Raw genomic sequence first — 26,189 nt, forward strand, 5'->3', positions numbered from 1 at the left:
ATTGCATGGAGCACTGGGTGTGGTGCAAAAATAATGAATACTGTTATGCTGAAAAAATTAAAAAAATTATAAAAAAAATAAAAAAGGATCTGAATAATACGTGAAGCTGAATCTTTTTTTTTTTCCTTCTCCACTAGTTCTACAGAGGGTTGGAGTGATGGTTTACAGGTTGCCTAGATCATGAGCTGAGGGCTTCCCTGAGGAAGGGACAGCCCTGGCTGCCTTTTGCTGGGAACTGGAGGCTCAGTAAGAAGAGATTTTTGCCTATGAGCCAGCTAGAGGGGCCAGTACCAAACATTCTGCTCTGGCCTGATCCATCTTCCTCAGCGGCCTCCCATGGCCACATTTTCCTTATTTTTACATGAAGCAATGGTTAACATCACATTTGTAAGCAAATCCCCTAAAAGAGCAAAGGACAAGCTCAAGATCTTGAAGCTCCCACCCAGTGCCTCCAATGATACAGCTCACCTGTAGGGGAAAATCCCCCTACACTTGCTTATTTACATGGCCTGCTTATCTCTTGTGACAGTGCTGCCCTCTGCTGTCACCTCTGGGTAGAGGAACCATTTCAAACACAGCCAGTTGGTGTATGAATTGAGAATTTACTATCTTGGAAGACTTTGGAGAGTAGCGCAGGGGACCAGATTGCAAAAAGAAGACTTTCACCCCAAGCCCATTGCCCAGGACCTGTCCTCAGTCCCTGCCTAGCTTCGTATGCTCCTCCAGTGCTACTTAAAGCAGAGACTTGCTTAGGGAAACTATTACACAGCCCCACAAAGGGGCCCGGGAATGTCCCAGAATTGGTGAATCTCACCCACCTCAGAGTCCTATACCTAGAACCGTGGGGAACCATTTCTGCCTTTTATCAGGCCCCAGTTTTGGCCAACTCGGAGAGTTTTCTCTTGACCTCCATCTGTGCCCTGGCTCAAGTTCACTCGCACATGTCCCTTTGCTCCCGGCGCTGGATCAGCTCCTGGTTGCTCAATAGGTAGTCATCAATGAATGTGAAGATTTCCTCGGGGGTGACAGGTTCCATGTAGCGTTCCCGGTCAATTCCCTGCTTGTCAATCAATACCATGTTGAAGTAGGAGGGAGTGAGGCGCTGAAATTGCCTAGAGAGAGGAGCCCACAGGGTGTGAGTGAGACCTTGTCTGGGCTTCATCCCACCACGCTCTACCCATGGACTAATTCATTCCCTACCTGATCTCTTGTCCCTACCCTGTCTCCTACCTCAAGCCCCTTTGTTTTTTTCTCTGTTCCGACCCTAGTCTTGCTGTTCCTTTGCATCTAACTCTGCTACACCATCCCTTCCTTACCCCAGACGGAGCAACTGTCAGGCTATGCTTCCCTCATAGGCCCCTTTAAGCAGGACTATCACATATACTATGCGAGCCGCACAGAATAACTCCAGGGAGCACCAGTCATATGTACTATGATGCGACTAGTGTTTTCTAGAGTTGGGGTGGGCATAACTGGCACACATAATGGCAGCCCTGAGATTGGTTAATATTACCTGGTCAGCTCTTCTATTTAGAGATGCAAGTTTGTAGTCTCTTTCCTCTGTGTGTTTCCCAGGCTCTCCCCTACCTGGGGCTGAATCTTTCTGTCCACACTGCAACAGCCTGAGAGGCAGGTATCGTTTATAGAGAACAGCAAGCAATGATAGCTTTATTGGCACTGAGTGTACGTGCAGGCATCAGAGGGGTGATAATGGATAGATGATGAGAAAAGTCCATTTCTACCACCTGTCCCCAATAGTCTTCTCTTCACCCAGGGTCCAGAGGTGTGTGATTCAGATTTTAGTGCCTAAAAAGATGCCTTTTGCTCCTTTGAAGACTGAAGACAAAGAGATGAGGCCATGAGACAACAGAATCAGAGGCTTCTCTGAGTCATGTTTGGGTCTGTATCTCAGCCCTGGCTGTGAATCAGAGTCACCCGAGGTGCCTTATGAAAGCACCCTCCTGGGTCACCTGAGTGGCTCATTCATTAGCATCTGCCTTCGGCTCAGGTCATGATCCCAGGGTGCTGGGATCGAGCCCTGCGTCAGGCTCCCAGCTTGGCGGGGAGCCTGCTTCTCCCTCTCTCTCTGCCTGCTGCTCCCCCTGCTTGTGTTCCCTCTCTCGCTGTTTCTCTGTGTCAAATAAATAGAGTCTTTTTTAAAAAAATTAAGTAACAGATAAAAGCACAGTCCTAAGGTAGTTTGGGGTGGAGCCTGGTCATCAGTGTTTTACACTCTCCCCTCTGCCCATTTGATTTTGATATTCTACCACTCTCTGGTTTTATCTATCGTATCCAAAGAGTTCAAACACAAGGCATGCCTCAAGAGGGTAGTGTCTGTTGCTTCTCCTCCAACCCTCCCATTGCCAGTGTCCTGCCCTGGTTTCTGTCCCCTCCCCTTCCCTGTGGCCTCCAGCTTGGACCTGAGCTCCTCGATGATGTTGGCTGACAGCTGTTGCTCCCGGATGCGCCCCACCTCCTGAGGTGGCCGCCCCACCAGTTCAATGATGGTCACGTGGCGCTGGTCCAGTCCACAGGTGGATTGCTGGGAGAGAAGCGAAGGTTTGATGGAATAGGTCCTTAGACTCAAACCCAAGGCTACTTAGCTGATTCTTCCTGGGACCACCCTGAGGCAGTGTAGGAAAGGAGGGGCTTCTCCCCCAACCATCATACCGTGGGGTTCAACTGTCTCTTTCCTCTGTCATTCCCAATGCATTTGCCCTAACAGTATTTCTTTTGTCCCAGTGAAATGTACCAAACCTGTCACACCATGTGGTGTAGAAAAGCGAAATGTAATTGATACATTGCAGGAACATAATCTCTCCTTGTTGAGTACTGCATTGGCTTTACCCAACCAACATGGGCTCTTAACAGATGGCTGTGGTGATGTGATTATAATGGCTATTGTTTATTGAACACAAATACCTAATGCTTTGCAGGAATCAGTGAATCCTTATAACACCCCTAACAAGGTGGTATCATTCCCGTTCTGTAGGGGACACAGTAACTTGCCCAAATTTGCATGACAGTAGGATGCTGAGCCAAGACTCAAACTGAGAGCTGATACTGCCTGCCCAAGTGTATGCTCCTTACCACTAGGCTACATAGCCATGGCCTTCTCTCAGTCTCCAACAGTTCTCCGAAGTAGGGCCGATGATCTTTTCGTTACCTTTTGTTGCCTTCCTCACACTGAGCAGGACACCCTATAACCCTATCCTGGCTCTTTGTCTTGCAGGGTCACCTTTGAGTCAGTTACCCAGAGCAAGGTTTAAAGCAACAGTGAACACTCTGGGGAGCCCAACCCCTTATTTAATCTTTGGGCTACTCCTCTAGTCCTGAACCTCAGAATCACTGTCCTTACTGGCTGCTTCCTGTTCCTGCTCTTGCTTTCTGTTCAAGCTGAGGTGTTGTCTTTGTCTGCCCTTTTTGGGGGGTGGGGAGAGATTGCTGGAGGCTTTAGGTCGGTTTTGGTATGGACACCCAGGATCATCCCTTTGATAGAGCTGCTGCCATCATGAGCTCTGAATATTGACTTAACAACTTCTAAGATTTAACCTTTAGAAATCCCCCTAAACAGCATCTTCTCTTACCTGGGTGTCTAGACCCTTGTAGCTCCTCAGAGCTGTTTCTCTTGGTCCCAGCTCCTGAGAGCTGTTTCTCTTGGGTCTCTTGGTCCCACTAGTACTCCATGAATTCTCTTCAAGAACCTTTTTATAAGACCCAATGAGCATATCTATTGCGTCTTATCTACCTCTCCCTCCTGCACAAATGGCTTTGGCTAGGTAATGCTTAGTAATGGAGTGGGCTTAGTGGGTAAGTAAAGGAGCTAAGCCCTAATCAGGAGGTGGGTCTCACCTGCAGCATTGAGATCTGCATTTTATAATATCGGTTGGAGGGATCAGGAGCTGAGATGATGAGGAGTCGCTGTTTCTCATAGAACTGATCCAGAAGGCCAGCAGCAGAGTTGACATTGACATTAATCTTCATAGCTAGGGCAAGAGCATATGGTCAGTTCAGAGTACAGCCTTTCCTTCATTCCAGCACAGGTAACAACACCTTGAGGAGTTGCAGTCTTTCAAGTTAACTCTTTTTGGTTGTTTCTGCCTTTCTTCCTCCAAAGTAGCCCTGATCAGCATGTCCACCCTGCCCACCCTCCTTCTTTCACTCACGGGCACAGATGGGTGGTGATCCTGACCACTGGCGGCTGGACTGGCAGACCCGGGAGGGGGTTCCTTGGCGTTCATAACCTCCATCACAGTGATATTCACAGGTGGCACCATAGTTGTCCCCTGCCGAGGTGCAGGTAAGGTAGCCATGCTGTGGTGGTTTTAGAGTTGGGCAGCGTCTCACTGTCAGGGAGGGGTTCACGTTAGGGGCTATGGTATCTCTTTTAGGAACAGAAGGTTAAGAGGGTGCCCATGCTGTGTTTTCTAGATCAAGAGACCGAGGAGGATCAGAATGAATGGCTTCTCTGTGTTTTCAGTGGCCAAGGGTGGGGCCAGAATTTTCCTCCTAAGGAATTAAAGCTGAAATGCACACAAAGGTGTTCATAAAATCTGGAGGTGCAGGGGAGTATACACATTATTATAAAAAAGAGTATCCATCTGTAAAAAAATAAAGTTTGTTTTCAGATCTTATAGACACCCTGCACAAAGATGACCATCTTATGTAATTAATTTTTAGTATCAATAATAAATTGGAGAAGACTTGAATATCCATCAGTGGTAGAAGTGTTAAGCAAGTCAAAATATATTCTTAGAAGTAGGTTAATAGGGGAACCTGAGTGGCTCAGTTGGTTAAGCGTCTGCCTTCAGCTCAGGTCATGATCCCGGAGTTCTGGGATCGAGCCCCGCATTTGGCTCCCTGCTTGGCAGGGAGTCTGCTTCTCCCTTGGCCTGCTGCTCCCTGTGCTTGTGCTTTCTGTCTCTCTCACTCTCGTTATATCTCAAATAAATAAATAAAATCTTTTTAAAATAAGAAGTAGGTTAATATGTTCTCATTAAAAATATTTCTGAATAATTTTTAAAAAGCATGAGAAAACTACCTGTGTTGTAATGAAAGTGAAAAAGGGGGATCTAAGATTGGGTGTACAGTATGAGCTCAACTATCTATTTTTTTAAAAGTCTATGTAGATTAAAGACTGGGAGGAAAATCCCAAAAGATTAACAATAATTGCCTCTGGATGATGGGGCAATAGATTCTTTCCCCTTTGTATATTTATTTCCAAAATGTTCAATGATGAGCATGAATTATTTTTATAACAAACAAACAAACAAACAAAAAAACCCCAAATCAAAACAATACAACACAACCCAAAGAGGAAGAATCAGGCTGCCATCACCAACCACCAATTTCAGAAGAGGTCAAAGACTGAGAATGAAGGCTCATTAGATTTGATAATTAGAAGACTAAGAAAAGAAATAAATACAGAGTATCCTCATGAATTTTATCGGGATTTAGAATGAGACAGTCTTACGGGGCAATCAGGGTTTCTGAAGCGTGTATACACATGTAATGTAGCTTCCTGAATGACCCTGTATAAATGAACTTGTTTTTTTCCCTCTGCCCGTATCAAAGAGTCATCTGTTTCAGGCACAGAGGGGAGAGAGTTGTGGTGGGCATGGAGAGGGTCAGGGTGGAGCAGGAATAATGAACAATGTAGAGATGGAAGACTTCTTTCTGACCTTGTACTTTCACAATGAACTTGCAGCTGGCTCGGTTATAGGCTCGATCGTAGGCAGTGTATCGAATCACATGCTCTCCTTCGGGAAAGTGAGAGCCAGGCTCAGGGCCCCGAAGTGTCACCCTGCGTGGGACCAGGTAAGAGAGCCATTGAGGAAACAGACTCTTAGAACTGGGGTCTGGGGCACATCATCACGGTGGCATCAGCCTGTGAAGTGCGGTGTGGGCAGCCCGAGAAACCACTGGAAGGTGTAAGGGGAATCCGTTCCTCACCTGGTGATGGTACCATCAGCAGAATCTTTCACCAAGGGTGGGTCCCAATATACCCGAGCTGTCAGTTTCTCTGGCTCTGCCATCTTCTCCCGTGAGTGGGGACAACGGATCTTGGGGGGATCTAGGTCTACCAGGGTCAGAAATCAAGTGCTGACTCATGGGCCCCCTACCTTCCCTGGAGGGAACCCATAGAAGCAATACCTCCCCACTGGGTAGGTAAGAGACACACCACTGTTCAAGATGCTCAGTGCAACTGGGAGAGGAAGCCCAGCACCAGGGGAAGTGACCACTTTGTTGAGCTTGTGCCCAGCGTGCCACCCTCACAGCAAGCAGCAATGCCTCTGTGGTGAGAATTCCCCATCACCTGTGGCTATAATGCCAGGGTGGCTCTTTGCCACAGGACCCATGGGAGCGACCACCATTTACCTACACATACGGGCTCGCCTCCACTCCATCGCCCATCTTCCATGCAGATTCGGCTGCGATCACCTTCCAAGTGGTAGCCACTGGCACAGCTGTAGTCACAGCGGGAGTCAAGAAGCACCCCATTTGTGCAGGTATAAGTGCCACTAGTGATGAATGGCAGTGCATGGCATCTCATCTCTAAGGGAGAACCAAGTGGCAAGCTCAGTGGCCTGTGGGACTACCTGGAGGTGATGCCTGGGCATCTAGCACAGGCATAATCATATCAGAGGCAGCAGAAAGTACAAAAAACCCTACCCCAAACTGTCCTTACATTCTTGTGCCCAGTTGCCTTTTAATTTTCATATCATAAAACACAGCAATACTCTTGAAGGTCGGGGGTGTCTTAAAGAAGTGAATTACTTGTTAAAGTGCATGGACTTCGGAATCACACCCAAGTTTGGATCCCAGCTCCACCTCTTACTAGCTCTGTGACTTGAGCAAATTATCTTATCTCTCTCTGTGTCTCAGTGCTTTCACCAGTAAAATACGGATATTCCATAGGATTGTTGTGCAGGTTAAAAGAGACAATGCATATAAACCTCTGGACTCATTTAAGGCCTCAGTAGCTGTTTTCTGAACTTGTTCCTCAAATCCTAGATGCTCTTTAGCAAATGCAAAGCTCCCCTTTGAGTATAATTTTGCGGTTACAACAGCACCCCTCAGCTGAGGCTCACTTTCATGTGGAAGCAGGTTCATCTTACATCAGGGTGAGAATACAGGTCACACCAGTGCCTGGAGGGCCAGACTTGGTGGTTATTTGATTAAAGAGGAATCCTTGGGCTTTAGACACCACGTGTGCTAAAAGTGTAGACTGACTCTGAATTGCTTGTGAGCCTGACTGTGAGTTTCCCTAAGTCTAGTTTGAGATACCTGATACTTGAGAGAAGTAGGCAAGTTACACTTTAGGTTATCTAAGTTCTAGCTCTGCGTATGTTTGGTTATTGGAGCTTTGAATAAAAATTCTATGTAATCTATGTTCGCTTGGCTTCTTGGCCAAACGAGAATTAAAGATGAGTGCCTTTTATGTTTTCTAATAACCTCTATTTAAAGACCTATGGAAGAATGACTTTCTTGAAATCAGGGCAAAGGACAAAGGTTTGTCTTTTTGGATAAATTTGTATTCCTAGTATTATACGACAGTGAAAATGACCCAAGGTGTTTGCCCTTTTCTCTCTAATGGGGAAGGACAAAGCCAGATTCAGGGTTCAAACATAGTAATTAACTCATTCCAAGCACCTGGAAATATGGGTGTCTGCATTCTTTTAGCTAATTTTATGTTCATTTATAGGCATATTGTTTTAATTTTGTAAGCCCAACTCAAGTTCATTTTGGAAATGAATGGGTATACGTCCAAAGCCAAATTACTTACAATCATCTAAAGGTGTGTGGTGGCTTCTTTCTTTCTGGCTATCAAGCCTCCCCATTTCTCCACAGCATCTTCTCTGACTAATGCCATCTCTCTCTAAATGCTCACTGCCATACATCCACTTATACCGCATTCATGCGCACACATTTGTGTTTCTACCCCATTTGTCGATAAGCAGTCTGGGAGTAACCAAGGAACTGAGCAAGCTCTTGAAGAGACCAATGCAGGGTCCTCCACCCGTGGTGGTTCTACAAATGGTATTCAGCGATGGACATATGGATAGACAAAGTTCAGCGGCTAAACGTGGGTACGTTGTGGAGCTTGAATAAGAGATAGGGATTTGGGAGATGAGGGGGACATGATTTAGACTGTGTGTATTAGTATTTCCACATTTGAGCCTTAGGGATTCTTCTTGACTTTCAGAAGAAAATGAAGAATAGCAGATGTCTCGTACCTTCACTGCCAAGGCCTTCTAAGGCCTTGGGGCAGAAAGTATAACAGTTCACCTCGAGTGAGAAAGAGTCTGAGACCACACACATCCTTGAGAGCTCCAGAGAAAGGCCCAGGTTTACCCTAGGCCCCAGTCCTTAATTTTATATGTACTCCTGGACCCTCTGAGTCAGAAGGGCTGGTTGTTACTTAACTGTCCATAGTGCTTGGACAATAACCACAGGGAGAGAAAATGAACTAGAATGTTAAGATGGGGAAAGGGCCTGCAGGGCACTTGTGGAAAATTTTCAGTTTGCATTCGACAGAGGGCACAGTGACATTTCCAAGAACATATACCCTCAAGTGGCTGACTGGCCGGCTGGCCTCCCCCACATACACATGTCCATATATGCACACACAGCACTTACGCCTGCAGTAGGCAGTTCCAGACCAACGGCGGCTTGGCAGGCATTGCACCGACCTTCGTCCAATCAGTCGAAAGCCCCGGTCGCAGGAGAGCTCACAACGAGTTCCCAGGCTGCTGTGATAATTTCCTCCCCTTGGAGAGTAGCATGTGGCTTCTCCATCCTGGATATTCAATGTATAACACCACCGGGGGACTGTAGCAATAGAAAAAAAGTAAGACTGAGGTCCAGTCATCAAGGCAGTATGGTATTGGTGAAAAGATAGACACATCAATCAGTGGAACAGTGGATCAATCAGTGGAACAGAGCCTGGAAATAGATCCACAGAGGTCTGTTTGTCAAAATGATTTTTGACAAAGGCACAAAAGCAATTCAATGGAGGAAAGCCAGCCTTTTGGACAAATGGCGCTGGAGTAATTGAACTTCTATAGGCAAACAAAATGAAACAAAACTTTGGCCTAAGTCTTACAACTTATACAAAAGTTAACTCAAAGTGGATCATGGACTTAATTGTAAAAAATAAAATTATAAAACTTTGAGAGAAAAAAACATAGGAGAAAATGTCTGGAATCTAGAACTAGGCAAAGACATCTTAGACACGACACCAAGAATTCAATTCATAGAAGAAAAATCCACAAAATTTAACCTTGTCAAAACTAAAAACTTGTGTTCTGTCAAAAGCACTGTAATAGGAAAAAAACACAAACTGGGAGAAAATATTTGCATTATTTGCAAATAACTGACATAGGACTAGTAGCTAGATTATAAAAAGAACTCTCAAAACTCAACAGTAAAAAAGCAAAAAATCCAGTTGGAACAAGGGTAGAAAACATGAACAGACATGTCATTGAAGAGGATATAGTGATAAGCAAATAAGTACATGAAAAGATGTACAGCATCATTAGTCCGTAGAGAAATGCAAATTAAAACCACCACAAGACACCATTATACACCCATTAGGATGTCTAAATTTAAAAAAAATACATCAAGTGTTGGCGAAGATGGAGAGAAACTGGAACTCTCACATGCTGCAAGGGCAAATACAAAACGATACTGCGACTTTGGAAAATATTTTGGTATTTTCTTACAAAGATGAATACACACTTGGTGTGCACCTCTACAAGTCCACATTATGTATTTACTCAAGTGAAATGAAAACCCGACGGGGCGCCTGGGTGGCTCAGTCAGTTATGTGTCTGCCTTTGGCTCAGGTCATGATCCCGGAGTCCTGGAATCAAGCCCCACATTGGGCTCTCTGCTCAGTGGAGAGCCTGCTTCTCCCTCTCCTTCTGCTGCTCCCCCTGCTCGTGCTCTCTCTCTCTCTCACTCTCACCCAAATAAATAAATAAAATCTTAAAAAAAAACCCGTGTTCATACAAAACGCTGTATCCAAATGTTTAAAATATCTCAATTCATACTTAACAAAAGCTGGAAACAACTCAGATGTCTTGTGGCCGAATGGCTAAAATGACTGGTTTATCTGTACAAGAAGGAAGGTCTGACGCACAGGACTACAAAGATGACTTGCCAAGGCAGGTTGCGAAGCAAAAGAAGCCGGGTTCAAAAGTCTGCATACCAAAAAAAAAAAAAAAAAAGTCTGCATACTGTAAGATTCCATTTATATGACATTCTGGCTTAGGCAAAAATACAGGGACAGATCAGTGGTTGCCAGAGATCAGGAGAAAAGGTTGGGGATAACTTCAAAGGGGTAGCCCTGGGCAAGTTTTTGAGCTGATGGAACCATGGTGGTGGTTACCTGACTATATGCATTCTTTGAAATTCATAGAACTGTACCCCAAAAAGAATGAATTTTACCGTATGTAAATTTAAAATGACTTAAAAAAAAACCCCACAAATATATAAACTAGAGAGAGGAAGGGAATGTGATACCAAAGAAGGCTGCTTAGGAATGAAAGTCAGATCCCAGTTCAGTACTGAGCACGAAAGGTAAAAGAGCCCTTAAATTATAAAGACATTAGAAAGATGCCTCATTGGTTACACAAAATAAATGACTCTTCAGTGGGTTCACATTTTTTAAAAGGTTTTATTTATTTATTTTGCCAGAGAGAAAGAGAGAGAGTGGAGAGAGAGAGAGAGCCCAAGCAGGGGAAGCAGCAGGCAGAGGGAGAAGCAGGCTCCGTGCTGAGCAGGGATGGAGCCCGATGCAGGACTCCATTCCAACATCCTGAGATCATGACTGGAGCCAAAGGCAGCTGCTTAAGCAACTGAGCCACCCTGGTGCCCCCAGTGGGTTCAGATTTTAAAGGAGCACATCTAAACAGGCAGACGGCCACATGCCTAGGAAGGCATACATTAGGATGACACAGATCTTTTAGCCTGGGGTTGGGAAGGCTAAAGCCCCGAAAGAGCTCATTTGGTTCCCGAATCCTGGGACAAAAAAAGAGGGGAGGGGCTTTAAACAAAAGCACATCGGGAGTTAAAGGAACAGAGGCCAGGAACATCTGCCTGAGAGCAGCTGGTGAATGAAGACAGATGACAGTGTGGAAAAACTATCCTCTGAACAACAGGCTTGTGGCTTCCAGTGCTAGTTTTGAGCCTAGGCCTGTGATACACGACTGCCATCTGGGGACCCCGTCTCCAAATTACAGCAAGTCTCTTCAGCACTATAGTTTCAGAGCTGTTGATTATGTCACCACACAGCTACTCCACATGGGAGGCCGGGACCCCAACAATCACTCCCGTTCTCTTGCTCGCCTGTATTCTGCCAAGGAAAATACACATCAGATTGCAATGAATGGAACCAGCAAGCTCAGTAAAGGGAACTACAAAGTTCAGGATAAACGCTGAGATGGTAAAAGAGGGCCTCCTTATTGCAAGTAAGTTCACATTTGCTCGCCCAGAGGAATCTTAGCATAAAAGAAAACACATGGGCGGGCTGGAAAAGAGCAAAAACACGATTCCAATTTTGTTTTCACCCCAGCTTTATTAAGGGTGCAATCGACAAATAAAATGATATATGTATTAAGGTATATGACATGCTGTTTTAATATATATATATATATACATTGTGAAATGATCCCTGCAATCAAGTTGATGAACACATCCATAATTTCACAGTTACCATTTTTTTTCGTAGTGACCACCCTGAAGATGCAGTCTCCTAGCAAATTTCAAGTACACAACACAGTATTATTATTCACTATGGCCACAGTGTTGTACATTAGATGCCCTGAAGGAGGAAGGCAACATCTGGGAACCATAGCCTGGTGAGGCCGATGGTGCTGACAGCAGCGGGTTCTAGAATATTTAAACATAGGCTTCTGAGCAGTTAGAAAGAGAAGTGGTTATCTCCAGGTGCCCTGAAGAGCAAGTAATTCCAGACGGACCTCATTTCCTTTTTGGGTAGGGTCACCAGACTGGTAGAGCAAGGTAAATGGTAGGCACATGACATGGAAGTAAGGCACATGACAATGCCTTTCAGGCTGCTGATGTGGATTAAATGTAAGACATACATATAGGAGACGTGACAGTATGGTTGTGGAAATTTACAATCAGTTCAACAACTGTACCCAAAGAATGCTGATGGGAAACTAAAACTAAGGATGAGGCTAAAAATTGCATGGCAAAAACGTCCGGTAGGAAACGTGTTAGCCATTACTGAGTAGCTACCATGTGCTGGGCACAATGCTTTGCACATATATTTTTTTATTTTCACATCCATCATTTCATACAATTTGCAACAGCCCTGTGAGTTAGATCGGTGTTCATCCCTGCTTTGCAGATGGGGAAGTAACTTGCCTGGAGTCCCTCGCCAAGTATCAGGCAGAGCTGGGATTCGAACCCAAGCTTTGTCTGGCTCTAAAGCCTATCTTTTTTTTTTCTGATCACAATATCTGCCGCTACAGTGCATTAGGCTGCTATTTGGAAGTATAAATTTACGTTTTTGAATAGGTATATGGTCACATGATTTGAAACACAAAAAGTATAAAAACTTACACAGTGAAAAGTCTCCCTCTCTGCCCTGCTCCCAAGTCTACTCCCACTTAGTCCCCCCATAAAAACCACTGTTGTTTCTTTATGCATATAAAGCATATATTGTTCTAGATTCTTTTTACCCCCCTTAAATTTTTGGGAAAAAAAGATTTATTTGAGAGAGCGAGCGAGCGAGGGCATGAGCAGCGGTAGGGGCAGAAGGAGAGGGAGAAACAGACTCTCCGCTGAGCAGGGAGCCCAAGGGAGAGCTCAGTCCCAGGACTCTGGGATCATGAACTGAGCTGAAGGCAGACGCTTAACCGACTGAGCCACCCACGAGTCCCTACCCCCTTCCTTTTAACACATAGAGTAGTGCGTTATGCTACTGTTCCCACCAATGCTTTTAAAAATAAACTTAACGATGTGTTTCAGAGACCTTTCCATATCACTACATAGCATGCATACAATTTATTTAAATGAAATAACATTTATAAAATACACAGCACAACGACTGGCACACAATATGTGTTTGTCCAGGGTGAAATTGCTGGCAGGTAGAGGATCTGGGACTTGAAACTCAGACCCATGTTCTCTTCTCTGTGCAGCTGTCTGCCTATCTCTTTTTGGGGATTAGAAGAAAACAAAGTGCTGACAACAGAGGTGAAAGGGCCTCATCCGTGATTATCTTGAGATTACCCAGGCAGAGTTACCAGTTTGTCTAGAGTTGAAGCAATATACTGGAAAAGCGGTGCCCCCGGAGAATGGGCAGTATACTTCAGACAAGGGTTTTGACTCCACGCTAGGAGGCGGGATAAGGGAATGAAAGAAAGTTCAGGATTAGCCAAAATGGCACCAAACTACATGGTCAGCTGGCTCTAAAATCATGATCTGGTTTTTACTAGTTAACTCTTTTTCTTTTTTTAATCTTTTTTTTTTAAATGATGGGTTATGTTATGATGAAAGAGATGGAATGAGCGCGGTTTTGGAGTCCGACAGACCCACCTGGGTCTCGATTCCTGCTCTGCCACCTCTGAGATCTGCTGCTCTCTAAATTTACCTTCTCTGAGCTAAGTTTCCTGTTCTGTAAAATGGGGATACTAAACTGGTTTCCTAGGGCTGTTCTGAGAACCATATGAAATTGCCTGTGTAAAATATATCTAGCCCTGGGAATATTTCCTAAATCAGTGTCTGGGTGTGAGCTGCCTGCTCATTTTGCTTCAAGCAACAAGACGTTGCTGCCAGACTTTTTTTTTTTTAAATATTGTATTTATTTATTTGACAGAGAGACACAGCGAGAGAGGGAACACAAGCAGGGGGAGTGAGAGAGGGAGAAGCAGGCTCCCCACCAAGCTGGGAGCCCGATGCGGGGCTCGATCCCAGAACCCTGGGATCATGACCTGAGCTGAAGGCAGACGCTTAACAACTGAGCCACCCAGGTGCCCCCCCTTTTTTTTAACAGAAAGTCTCACTCATTACAATCGCAGAGCCAGTATGAAAATGCAAAGACCTTACAAGGGAGGCTGGGATCTTGGGTTGTATTTTCCCAGCCATGCCCAAGCTGCTCAACAGTGATAACTTCACTCAGTTTTATGTCCTGAGATTAAGTTCCAAAAAAAGCCATGAGACACTTGACCCCAAGGCCAAAGGCCACCATGTCACTTACATTTTTCTAAGGAGCTTTATGACATTTAAAAATAATCAATGACGCAGGTTAATATTAATCGTATGGCTGCCAGACCCCTGTTTGTTGCTTTTCCCCTTCAACTTCTCCCATTTACAGTTTCCTACAATCTGGGTTCTGTTCCCAGGATGCCAACGAGTCAGCAAACATTTCTCAAGCACTACTTTTTACATAGCTCTGCAGGGGTATCACACATGGCTTCTTTTGTTAACAGGTAATTATTTTGTTGAGGGTAACAAAAAAGTAAACCCAAGGGGCAGCACATAATGAATGCCAAATGAGTGGTCCACACAATAAATATTTATTTCAGAGGAAGTACATAGTAGGTACTCAGTAGATATTTATTGAATAAATGAGTGGAAGGAAATGAGGGAAAGGATGAGGAAAAGCTCAATGTGGGCTAAAGCCATCAGGGACCAGAGTAGAGTTCTACTAATCTGGCTGAAGCATAGGTTTCATGTGGGGGAAAAGGGTAATGAATTCTCAGCCTGGGCAGCTAGACTGAGGCCAAATTCTGTTAGAAATAGTCCCAGTGGGTACCACAAGCTAAGTGGATTAAGGGAAAAAAAAAGAAGTGGTCACAGCAGGCCACTAGGTTTGGGGAAGGGAAAAACATGAGTCTGAGAATCCAGTTAGGAGGCAATTGTCATTATCCCTATGAGGTAATAAACATTTTAAGCCCATGGAGTAATAAAGAAATGATAGTTCTTGGTGAATGGTGAGAAGTGATGAGGAAAAGGGACTATTAAAAATGCCATTGATGGAGAAAGGGGAAACCTCTTACAGTGTTGGTGGGAATGCAAACTGGCATAGCCACTCTGGAAAACAGTATGGAGGTTCCTCAAAAATTTAAAAATAGAACTATCCTGTGATCCAGCAGTTGCATACTAGGTATTTGCCCAAAGGGTATAAAAATACTAATTTAAAGGGACACATGTGCCTTGATGTTTATAGCTGCATTATCTACAATAGCCAAATTATGGCAAGAGCCCAAATGTCCATCAGCTGACAAATGGATAAAGAAGTTGTGGTGTGTATATACAATGGAAAAGTACTCAGCCATCAAAAAAGAATGAAATCTTGCCATTTGCAACAATGTGGGTGGAGCTAGAGTGTATTATGCTATGGGAAATAACTCATTCAGAGAGAGACAAATACCACATGATTGCACTCATGTGGAATTTAAGAAATGAAACAAACAATCTTGGGGGGAAAAAGAAAGAGGCACAACAAAAAAAAATGCTTAACTATAGAGAACAAAATGAGAGTTGCCAGAGAGGAGGTGGGGGGGGGTTCAGTTAAATGGGTGATGGGTAGTATGAGGGGCACTTGCTGTGGGACACCTGGATGGAATAGTCAGTTAAGTGTCCAATTCTTGGTTTCAGCTCAGGTCATCATCTCACGGTTGAGGGATCTAGCCCCTCATCCAGTCCTGTGCTCACTATGGAGTCTGCTTGAGATTCTCTGTCCCTCTCCCTCTGTCCTTTCCACTTGCATGCATGCTCTCTCTTTAAAATAATAAATAAATTTTAAAAAGAAAAAAAAGAAGGGCACTTGTGATGAGCACCGAGTGTTGCATATTAGTGATGAGTCACTGAATTCTACTCCTGGATCTGATATTACACTATATGTTAAATAACTGGAATTTATTTTATTTTATTTTTTGAGAGAGAGAGAGAGCATGAGTGGGAGGGTAGGGGCAGAGTGAGAGGGAGAGAGAGAATCTTAAGCAGGCTCCATGCACAGTGTGGAGCCCAATGTGGGGTTTAAACTCATGACCCTAAGATCATGACCTGAGCTGAAATCAAGAGTTGGATGCTTAGAGGCTCCTGGATGGCTCAGTCAGTCAAACATCTGCCTTCAGCTCAGGTTATGATCCCAGGGTCCTGGGATGGAGTTCTGCATTGGGCTTCCTGCTCAGTGGAGAGGCTGCTTCTCCCTCTTCCTCTGCTTGCTGCTCTGCCTACTTGTGCTATCTCTCCATCAAATAAATAAATAAAATCTTTAAAGAAATTAAAAAAATAAAAAGAGAGGCTTAACTGACTGAGCTACCCAGGCACCCCAACTAACTGGAATTTAAATAAAAACTTGAAACAAACAAAAATGCCATTCAGTCTTTTTTTTTTTTTTTAGAACAATGGCATTATTATCAAAAGCAGGAAGGTCAGTGGTTGAGCCTTTTTCAGGGAAGATGAAAGAATTTAGTTTTAGATAACTTTAGATGGAAGTTTCCAGTAGCTTTTGGAGATCTTATCTGGGAACTCAGGAGACATGTCAGGGTTGTATAAAGTTCAGATCCATGCCCCATTGTCTCTTGTCACCTCTAGAGAGCCTATCTCCTTTCTTGGCTTGAGCTATGACCAGAAGAGTGAAATGGCATGGAGCCCAAGTATGTGGAGGTGGGGGATGGTAAGAAGAGAGGGTTTTGTTCATTGCTGCCAAGAGACTAGAGAGATTAAAGTTTCAGAAAGGGCCATATGATCTAGGCATTTGGAAAGTATTGTGATCTTCAAGGAATGTTGTTTCTGCATGGTATTTGTGGGTGAGTGGGAAACAGACCTCACAGAGTTTAGGAGTTAGTGGAAGCAAAGGCAACAAAGCAGTGGGTGTGGACCATTTAGCGGCAAGAAGATAGGTAGAAGGTAGCTAGAAAGAAGCATAGAGAAACCCAAAGCTCTGATCATTTCTTGAGAAACTAGCTCCAAGTAGTTTTCCTACCATTTACCTTCTTCTTGCCAAGTATAATGTTTGAAATACACTCAGTTTTTCTCTGCAGTATTTGACACAGTAGATACCTCATTCTTTTCCCTTTCCTTAAAACTCTCTTCTCATGTGGCTTCTGTAATATGATAATTACTACCTGGATCTCCTTCTACAGGGCTGACTTCTAACTATCTCTTTTTCCCTTGTTGGCTTCTCTTCTCCTACTCACATCTGTAAATGTCCTCTGAGGCTCTGACTTTTTGCCCTCTGGTCTCGCAGACAGCTCATCCATCTAAGCTCCATCTTCCTACTTCCCACTGCTTATAGGGTACCTTCCCCAAACTAATTTTCCTTTCTAACTTTCTCTTTCTGGGAGGGGTCTTACAGTTCTCCTAGGTATTCAGAATAGATGCTTTCAGATATCTGTTTGTTTCTTAGCCTCTTGGTACATCACATCTGAATCAAATCTTGTCATCTCTTTCTTTGAAACATCTCTGGGGTTCATCCTTACTCTCCATTTCTTAGCCACTACCCTCAATCATCTCTGACCAATGTTACAATTACTGATTCATGTAATGAAGAGTCTCCCTGACCCAGGATCTCCCCTTCTTGAACCCCTACTTCTGTACACAATAACAAGGTTGATATTCTGAAATTATCATTACCATGCCACCTCCTGTGCAAAGACATATGACAGCTCCTTATAACTCCAAGTACAACAGCTAAACTCTTCTGCCTGGCTTGCAAAGCATAGAAACAAAGAATCTTAGAAATGGAAGAGATACTAGATATCACCTGGTCTAACTTGCTTTCTAATGTAGGAGTCCCTCCCTATTCAGCATTCTTCACAAATAGTTCTCCTGCCTGACCTAAGAGAGGTCCTTAGATCATGGAGCCTTTCCTAATTTTTGTCTTACTCTTTATACTCAACTTTGTTTTCCCCTACTTCCTCCACATCCCATCTTCTCCAGTCAGACTGGTTTCTTCTTAGCTCCTTCCTCTGTTTTGTTCTTACCTCTCTATCTGTGGCCAACTGCTTCACCGAATGCCCTTCCCTCCTTTCTCCAGTTCTCAAAATTCACACACCATTCAAGGCCTAATCTAAACATCATCTTTCATGATTCTTCCCCTGACTTCTTTTTCTTAACTCTTATTGCATTTACTGCTGCCACATAGATTCACACTTACTTGCCCTACATGTGCTAATTTTATTGCCCTCTCACCCATCCCCCACTCCCACCCCGCCCCCAGTAAAATGTAAGCTCCTTGAAGAGGACAAAACCTTACCTTAGATGTTGTATCATCCACAGGCTTACCCTGCATGGGATTAGGCATACAGTAGGTATTCAGTCAATACTTAATGATTAATAATAGATGAGTAACCTTAGTGCTAAAGAGTTAAGGTCATACAGCAAGTCAGTAACCAAGTTCATGATTGGAAATCACGGCCCCTGATTCCCTGAGCAGCAGTTTTGTTTGGTACATGTGAGCAAAACTGGGTGAGGATGCTTCAGGGAGGGTCCAGGCCTGAGAAATAGGGAGGTTTACCTCGGTAGTCTAGGGCAGGGGCCCGTGGGACCTCTTCAGCATATACTTCATTGTAGCTTTCATCTGGGTAGTAGCCTGAACCTATAATGAAGAAGAAAATACCAAGATGACACACTAAAATCTCGCTCAAGTCCTTCCCAACCTTTCCCCCTATCCAACTTGGTCTCTTCCTGAGGACATGGCACTCCATGGGGGAGTCAGCCAGCTGGATATTTAGTGGGGAAAATTTTGCCTTGTAAGGCAGCAGAACTATGGTACATAAATCTCAACATCCCAGGTGCATAGAAGAAGAGCTCATGTTCGTGGGGTGGGGAGTGACTTACTGGTAGCACAAGAAGCTTCCATTCAAAAGAAAAAAAATGAACTTCTTGACTATCCATCAGTCCCACCAGTGGAGACTATAACAGACCCATTTCCTTGATGCAACACACAGGGTCTTGGTGAGATACTGCTGACCAAGCTCTGAAGATGGCCTGTTATTCCAGGTAGGAGGAGAAAAATAATCTGAGTAAGAGTCTACCCACTAGTGACAGGCCTGCTCATATTCCTCAGAGAAACAATTCCTCAATCTCCCACTAGCCCATAGGGCACCACCTTTTTGCCATTTGGTTGTCATTGCCAGGGGTAGCATGACAAACAGAAGGAGGGTTCAAAAGGCAAGAGGGAATGAGTGTAGTTTCATGTCTCCAGCAGTTTGTCCTGGTTTGGAGCAAAAAGAAAGCAGAGTCCTTTGGAGAAATGTCCTGTTCCTCTAATAAGCAAAAGCTTTAGCAGGGAGCTGCTGAGCTAGGAGAACATTCCCAATCCAGCCCCATTCTGTTAAGTGGCCCAGTCCCTGGTGGAGGCAAGTCTGTGGCTGTCTGGGAGACTAAAGAGTGTGTTCCACCAGACGGCAGGAAATCAGTCATGAATACAAACTAATTGGAATACAACTTAGTCCTTTCCGGAGTGAAGTTTCCGGAAGCTTTCTTTCTAGCCTCTCTGAGCCCTTACGCATGCCCAGGAGTACAGCAGCCAGCCATGCAGGAGTCAGAAAGCAATTCCTCATTTCCAGGAGAGGGTATGCTTTCAGGACAGGGTTGGGTTTTAGTGCTGGAGCCCTTTGGCCCCTGTAAACACTCAGACCACAAGCTGGTCTGCCTCTAGAGGAGGAAGCACAGCGGTGGGGGGGGGGGGGAGTTGCTGCGCGAAAGGGTGGAGCAGAGGGCTAGATGATGACGCTCCTCCATTTCCACAAGCCCAGACTGGGGGGTAGAGGGTGTTGGGAAACCATTCCAACCTGATGAACAAGGGAATGAATCAAACTGAAAGTTTGCCTTATGAAATCATGTCTTCATTGGTTTGCCCTCATTCCAGAGGAAAGAGTTCATTTTTTTTCTTTCCCTTTATTTTTTTTTTTTTCTGTTTTCCCAGTTCAGTTTTTTTCTTGGCTTTCCTTTGTTTCTCCTTAGGCCTCCTCTCCCTTGCTCTCTCTTCCCACATGGGAGGGTTCTTTGTGGGGCAATGAATCCTTGTCAGCTGTTTCAGTTTAGTATTAGCCTCAGAGCCTTACAGCTTCTGTAAACAGGAGACCAGATGTGTGGGATTCCTTAAAGGATTAGCCCCAGCACTCTTGTTCCCGAGTTTGCTTGTGAAGGAATGCCCAGCAGGGAGGAATCCTCTCTTTACAGAAGAGCAAACAAGAGTGTTAGAAGCCTATGGCTTGAGAGCAGTAGCAGCAACAACAGCAGGAGCAACACCACTGCTCACATCACTGGGCACTTCCTTACTCAGCACATCCTTGTACTCTGTGTTCAGTCCATTACACATGTTATCGTATTATGTCACCCTAACATTTCAGTTACGTAGACACTCCTATTGTTCTCTGATATACAGATGAAGAAACAGGCTCAGAGAAGTTAAGGGAGCAGCCCAAGTTCTCCCAGCTAGGAAGGAGCAGAGTGGGCCTTCTGGCCCAGGCCAGGGTGGTTTGATCCCCTGATACCGAACTCAGATACTCCACTAAAGATGGCAGCAAGAGAACGCTTTGGACAATATCCAGCAGAGGAAAAAAAAAAAAAAGCCCAAGAATCTCTCTTGCAATCCAGCCTTTTTGCTCTGTGTGTGGGATCAAAGGCCACAAAGACATTTGGATCATTCCAGAATTACAGGGGATGTGGAAAAGCTGAGGGGAAGATTCAGTCAGATAATTACAGTCTCCAGCAGGGTGCAGAGGTAGCTAGACCAGGGCCAACTTTGCATCGTGATGGGAATGGGCTTAGGCCCCCTTACCACTTGAAGCCTTTCCATTTCCCTCTCTTTGCCTGTCTTGGGGTATTTTATTTTGTCAGTGTTAAGATACTGAGAGATGAGAGATAAGAAAATAGAGGGGCACACTCCCGACATTGTTCCATCTGCTTAACCCTTTTCAGCACTGGGGAAGAGAGGTTTGGGCAGCATTCCTTAGTTCCTTTCCATCAATCAGAGATTACTGTGTGGTCTTTTACTGGGTCCTTCCAAATTCCATAGTACTGTCAGAACCTCTAAGTACTGCCCTTCACAAAGGTATGGTAGGAAACGTAACTAATAGAAACTATTTTAAGATCCACACTGATACTTGGCTTATAGCCACGAATATAGTCTTATTTCCTGAACTGCACAGATATGCCAATCCACACTTTATAACCCACTGTTCACTTCATTAATATTCTTAACCTTTCCCAATACCTGCTGAATATTCCTGGATCCTTTTTCTTTTTTTTTTTTTAATTTTTTTTATAAATCTTTTTTTTAAAAATTTTACTTATTTATTTGACAGACAGAGATCACAAGCAGGCAGAGAGGCAGGCAGAGAGAGAGGGGGAAGCAGGCTCCCTGCTGAGCAGAGAGCCCGATGCGGGGCTCGATCCCAGGACCCTGAGATCATGACCTGAGCCGAAGGCAGCAGCTTAACCCACTGAGCCACCCAGGCGCCCCAAGGATCCTTTTTCTGATTAGCCCTGAATCCATACTTGGCTTCTTTCCTTGTGTCATTCCTATTGGAGGACAAAACTCTACCTTTTCAATAAACAACATTGAATGAACAGAGAGTGGTCAATAGATAGCTGTTGAATGAATGAACAAATGAGTACAGCAAGCTTAGACAGCAGAGCTAGGAATGTAGGGGAGGATTATAAAAAAATTTCTGAATTTCTTTCATCATGAAGCCTCCTAAGAACAGAAGAAAGCTGAGTGAGTAGGTTTGTAGGGCTGTCAGAGACCTAACCAACCTGGGCTCCTCAGAAGGAGCCTCATGATTGTTGTGGAAGAGGAGAGTGCCCGCTTTGCAAACAGCCCTTTGAAAGTCTCAAATAAGTCTAAGTTTTTTGTTTATTTGTTTGTTTTAAACTGCTCTGTCCCCAAGACTCCAATAGCTCAGGCTTCCACTCTGGAAAAGGTAAAGGCCCTTGTACTCCATGAGTTTTCTTACAGGTGTCCCAAATTGGGCTTCAAGCCATCTAATCTCCACTCCCTAGTCCTCTGGTCTTTGGCTGGATTTCCGTCTTACATACTTGAACTGAAGCTAGGGGGAGATTGGCGAGGACAGCTGCACATATTATATCCTGGAGACGTGGGGGGTCCTTTAACCCCAAACAGTGTGTACTCTGCCAAGGGCTTGACTTGAATTTCTTCATCTCAATATCAGCCCTTGTGCTTCACCCCCTACAAAGCCCAGTTAAGCCAAAGAGGGGAAGGAGTTTGCATATTTGTTTGAAAGTTTGATGCAGCTGTTCCAGACAAACAGAGCTACTGCCAAAAGCCTCCACCAGGAGCTAAGGGCATGTGGAAAATTTCAGCTGCTGGGACTGTGGCTGTGATTGAAGCAGTTTGTTATTTACTCATCTCTGGATATTTTCCTAACTCTGTTGGTTGGGTCTGACTCCTTCCCCTACTCCTCCCAGCCCCCACGAGGGCAGACACTGTAGGCCACAGAATATTCTTAGCACTTGGAATGCCATTTGGGCCCCAACAAAAACCTCTGTCTGCCACCTCATTATCCTTCCTTCACTTCTCCCCCTCCCCCTTTCCCTCTCCTCACTGAGTCTGTTCTCTTCAGCTCCCTATGTTTTTAGGGGCAAAGGATGACACATTCGGGAATCCAGAAAACTCTATACCTTCTGAAGTAAGGAATAAGCCAGTAGGGACCGGGGAATTACTGTTTAAGAGACTGTGATCTGTATTGTCATTAACACCTTTGACAGAAAGGGACTATAAAAATCTTGTCCTGTAAGTGAGGTCTAGGGGAGAGAGAGGGAGGGAGAGACTGAGGTGGGGAGGGAAGGAGGGAGGGAGAAAGGAAGCTGAGTGCAGAAGCAGTTGAGATAATGGCCTCAAAAGCCATGTTGTCCAACCCTCTCATGTTTGTGCCAATGCAGCCTGTTTTGAAGTATCTCTTGTTTGCCTCAAAAGCCTCCCTTGGTATCCAGTTGCAATGATTAACCAACCTTCTTTGTTGTTGCAAACAATAATTCTTCATTTAGGGGCACCTGGGTGGCTCAGTGGGTTAAGCCTCTGCCTTTGGCTTAGGTCATGATCTCAGGGTCCTGGGATCGGGCCCCGAGTCGGGCTCTCTGCTCAGCGGGGAGCCTGCTTCCTCCTCTCTCTCTGCCTGCCTCTCTGCCTGCTTGTGATCTCTCTTTCTCTGTCAAATAAATAAAATATTAAAAAAAATAATTCTTCATTTAATTTAAGTGTCTCTTATTGCAGTCTAACTCTTCCTTTTCCAAGACTTAGTCTAGGTCCTGCCTTCCTTGGAAGTAATGGGCAACAGGTCATAAAACTTACCTGCGTACCATGTTGGTGTCACTGCTGGAGTGAGGAACAGCAGGAGAGATAGAGCTCCTCTTTGGGTTAGTTGACCAGCCATCTTTGAAAGGAGTTGGGATGAGGGGAGGTTAGGGAGATAAGAAATAGAGATATGTGGCCAGAAGTACCAAGGAAAAGGAAAATATCTTTCAGAAATCAGCCATCAGTGAACTTCCAAAAGTGAGAAGTAGCAGAAATGCAGGATCTGTGAGGAAGAAGAAAAAATTTTAAATTATTGAATGCTTGTTATATTGTCCCCCTTGTAAGGATCTTCCATCTTGCACAATAACAAGACTCTATTTGTCATTTCTGACCCTTTTCCTCCCAAGAGGGGGATGACATAAAACAATCAATTCTCCTAGTGAGATCAGATGCAAATATTCCATTGTCCAAGTTATAAAGAGGGACATGGAGGAATCAAGATCAGGAAAGGGCCAACATAAAGTCATATAGAACCAAGAGGGAATCCTGTGATCGAAAAGCTACCAGTTGGTTTCATCCGTTTAACTAGTGTTTCCTAACCACTAATCTGGGAAAGCATTTGTTTGTATGGACTAAGAGCTTGAAATCTGGAGTTACACAGATCTGTGTATGTATCCAATTCTGACCATATTAGCTATGGGGTCTTGAAAACTTCCTTAACTTCTCTGAGCCTCAATTTCCTCATCTATAAAATGGGAATAATAATAGTATCTATCTTACAGAAGAGATTATTGCCTGGCACATAGGGAAGCAATAAATATATATTAGATATTATTATACCCAACTTTGTATTAGTACTAGATGTTTCCTTTCTCTAGTCTCTCAAGTATTAACTATGGCCTGGCTCTTTTTTTGGCTTTGGGTTTTGAGACTTAGTGGCTTTTGGCTTTCCAGTCCAGCCTAACCTTCTAGTTTTACTCTGCCGAGCCAGCAGGAAGACAGTGAGGTTGGGAAGAACCTACTGATGTACATGAGGAGAGGGTGAGTATGCTCCAGTTGCCCTCTCACTTCCTGTCCTGTCCTCACTCTAATGGGATGAGTTTTGTGGTTCCCAGTAAGCAAATACTTCATATAAGACAGTATTAAACTTGCTGCCTATTAGTATAAACTGGCCACCGAACTTTTCAGCAAGCACTCATTTGCCCACACGCTCTCAATGAAATGCCATGCTCAGGGGAGGAGTCAGTCCCAGAAAAGGAGAAACAAAAAGATGGCAGATTCTGGCCAGAGTCCTTAAGGGACAAGAGAAGTCCAAGAGAGGCAAAAATTCATTTTCCAATTCATTGCTGCTTGGCTTCAGATTTTGTCCAGAGACTGGCAAGGAAGCAGGATAGAAAAAAAAAAATTGAGAACAAGCGAGGGAAGCAAGGAAAGTGGAAAGGCGTGGGAAGGAAGCTAGAAAGAAAAGAAAATTTGCCAGGGTTGAAGGCAAGAGATAAACGTAGAGAGAGGGAACAAAAGGACAAGAAAAGTGAGATGAAGGAGTGATTCAGGAAAATGAACAACTAGGTAAACTAATTACCAACCCCTCTCACAGATGCATCCTCAATCCAATTCCTTGGTTCTGGAGCAGGGGCTGTCCTTTTCAGACCCACTGCTCTGCATCTGTGAAGGTTTCCCTGTCTTCCTCCTCCCTGGATCTGAGACTGAGACTGAAAACCTGACTCGAGGAGTCAGCCCCCCCCCCCCAACCTGCTGCGGGCCGGGAAGGTAGTGGGGACCTGTATCTGCAGCCAGGTCATAGCTCAAATGGCAAGCAGCATTTGATCCAGTTTCATAAAAGAACCCTCCCCCCACCAGCCATGTTGCTCATGTCCTGGGTCTCATTACCCCCCATAGTTGTGAGATGAGGTAGTATATAGTAGAAGGTTAAGCAGCAGATCTTACCTGTTCTATGTTTTGTGCTCTCTTTCTTTCTCCTTCTTTTTCTCCTTCCTCTCTGCTCCTCACATCAGTCGGAAAAACTTCTATTTTAACATTCCTAGAACGAGTGGCTCTTGGTCTGTCCGGGCCTCTGGGATTCTGTTAACACTGCCCAGATGTGAGGACATCTGCATCTGCCAAAAATTTCCTTAAAGCTATATTATCCCCAAAGCTATAAGCTATTCCTCCCTTGGAGAAGGGTTGTAGAGAGGTAGGGGAGAAAGAACACAAAGATTAGAGGCACACAGTCCGTCTGCCACAAAATAGGGGGAAAGTGTGAATGGTGCTGGCCCAGCGCCCGTGAGTATAGTGATGACTAACAGAGGCTGGCTGAAGGGCCTCCAGAGATGGGGTGGTACTGAAGAAACCTTCTTCTTATGACTCAGCATGACATCAGGATTGAATGAAAAGGAATTTCGAAAAATCCAAGGAGCGGGGCAGATTGTAGCTGACTTTGACATTCCCCAGAGATTTCCCCAGTAACTCCTCAGCACTTCCCAACTTGGAGTTGCCTCGCCATCCATATACACAGGGTCAAACACACTTGGAGACCCTCTCACGGATGATCTAACGTCTATGGATTTCAGTTTTTGATAAGATTATGTTGTTTACCAAAATCACCACGCACTTTTTGCCTGAAGGCTCAACACTGATTTCCTGTAATAAGAGTGGAGGGAAAGCATGCTTAGAAAGACCTTAGTGGGAGGCTGTTTAAGCAAACCTCAATGATCTGTGCATGTCAAGGTTATAGCTGTTGCTGAGCTGTTTACCAGGGACCTTTGATTGAGGGATATGCTTCACTAAGCAAGCTTTCTTTTCAGTGTCTGGTAATGAGAGTACTCTAACGTAGTACAGACCAGCTTCCTACATTCTCCCTCCTCTTAGAGTGGACATTGTCTTTGAAAAATCAGTGATTGTGGAAGAATTTTGTTTAGCTGTTGTAGAAAGGGTTTCTTCC

The 26,189-nt window shown here is 44.5% G+C and overlaps 1 protein-coding gene across 1 annotated transcript; it reads right to left on the reverse strand.

Annotated features, from left to right (window-relative positions):
- Positions 1–582: 582 nt before the first annotated feature.
- Positions 583–25,526, reverse strand: SRPX2 (sushi repeat containing protein X-linked 2). The gene is made up of 11 exons (XM_047716560.1): positions 25,196–25,526; positions 23,306–23,531; positions 18,503–18,583; positions 8,641–8,832; positions 6,379–6,555; positions 5,953–6,079; positions 5,682–5,803; positions 4,167–4,346; positions 3,853–3,986; positions 2,421–2,542; positions 583–1,112 (listed from the first exon to the last, which is right to left on the reverse strand). The coding sequence occupies exons 2-11, from the start codon at positions 23,385–23,387 to the stop codon at positions 932–934; spliced, it is 1,398 nt and encodes a 465-aa protein (XP_047572516.1). The 5' UTR covers positions 23,388–23,531; positions 25,196–25,526; the 3' UTR covers positions 583–931.
- Positions 25,527–26,189: the final 663 nt, after the last annotated feature.

Source organism: Lutra lutra, chromosome X (genome assembly GCF_902655055.1).
Source record: "Lutra lutra chromosome X, mLutLut1.2, whole genome shotgun sequence".
Classification (NCBI taxonomy): Eukaryota; Metazoa; Chordata; class Mammalia; order Carnivora; family Mustelidae; genus Lutra; species Lutra lutra.

Excerpts from the sequence above, each read along its gene's own strand:
- SRPX2 (XM_047716560.1), bottom strand. The coding sequence starts at position 23,387 with ATGGCTGGTCAACTAACCCAAAGAGGAGCTCTATCTCTCCTGCTGTTC. Across the intron at positions 4,347-5,681 it reads GTTCATTGTGAAAGTACAAG|TGAGACGCTGCCCAACTCTA; the intron begins GTCAGAAAGAAG and ends CCTCCCTGACAG. Across the intron at positions 1,113-2,420 it reads AACATCATCGAGGAGCTCAG|GCAATTTCAGCGCCTCACTC; the intron begins GTCCAAGCTGGA and ends TCCTCTCTCTAG.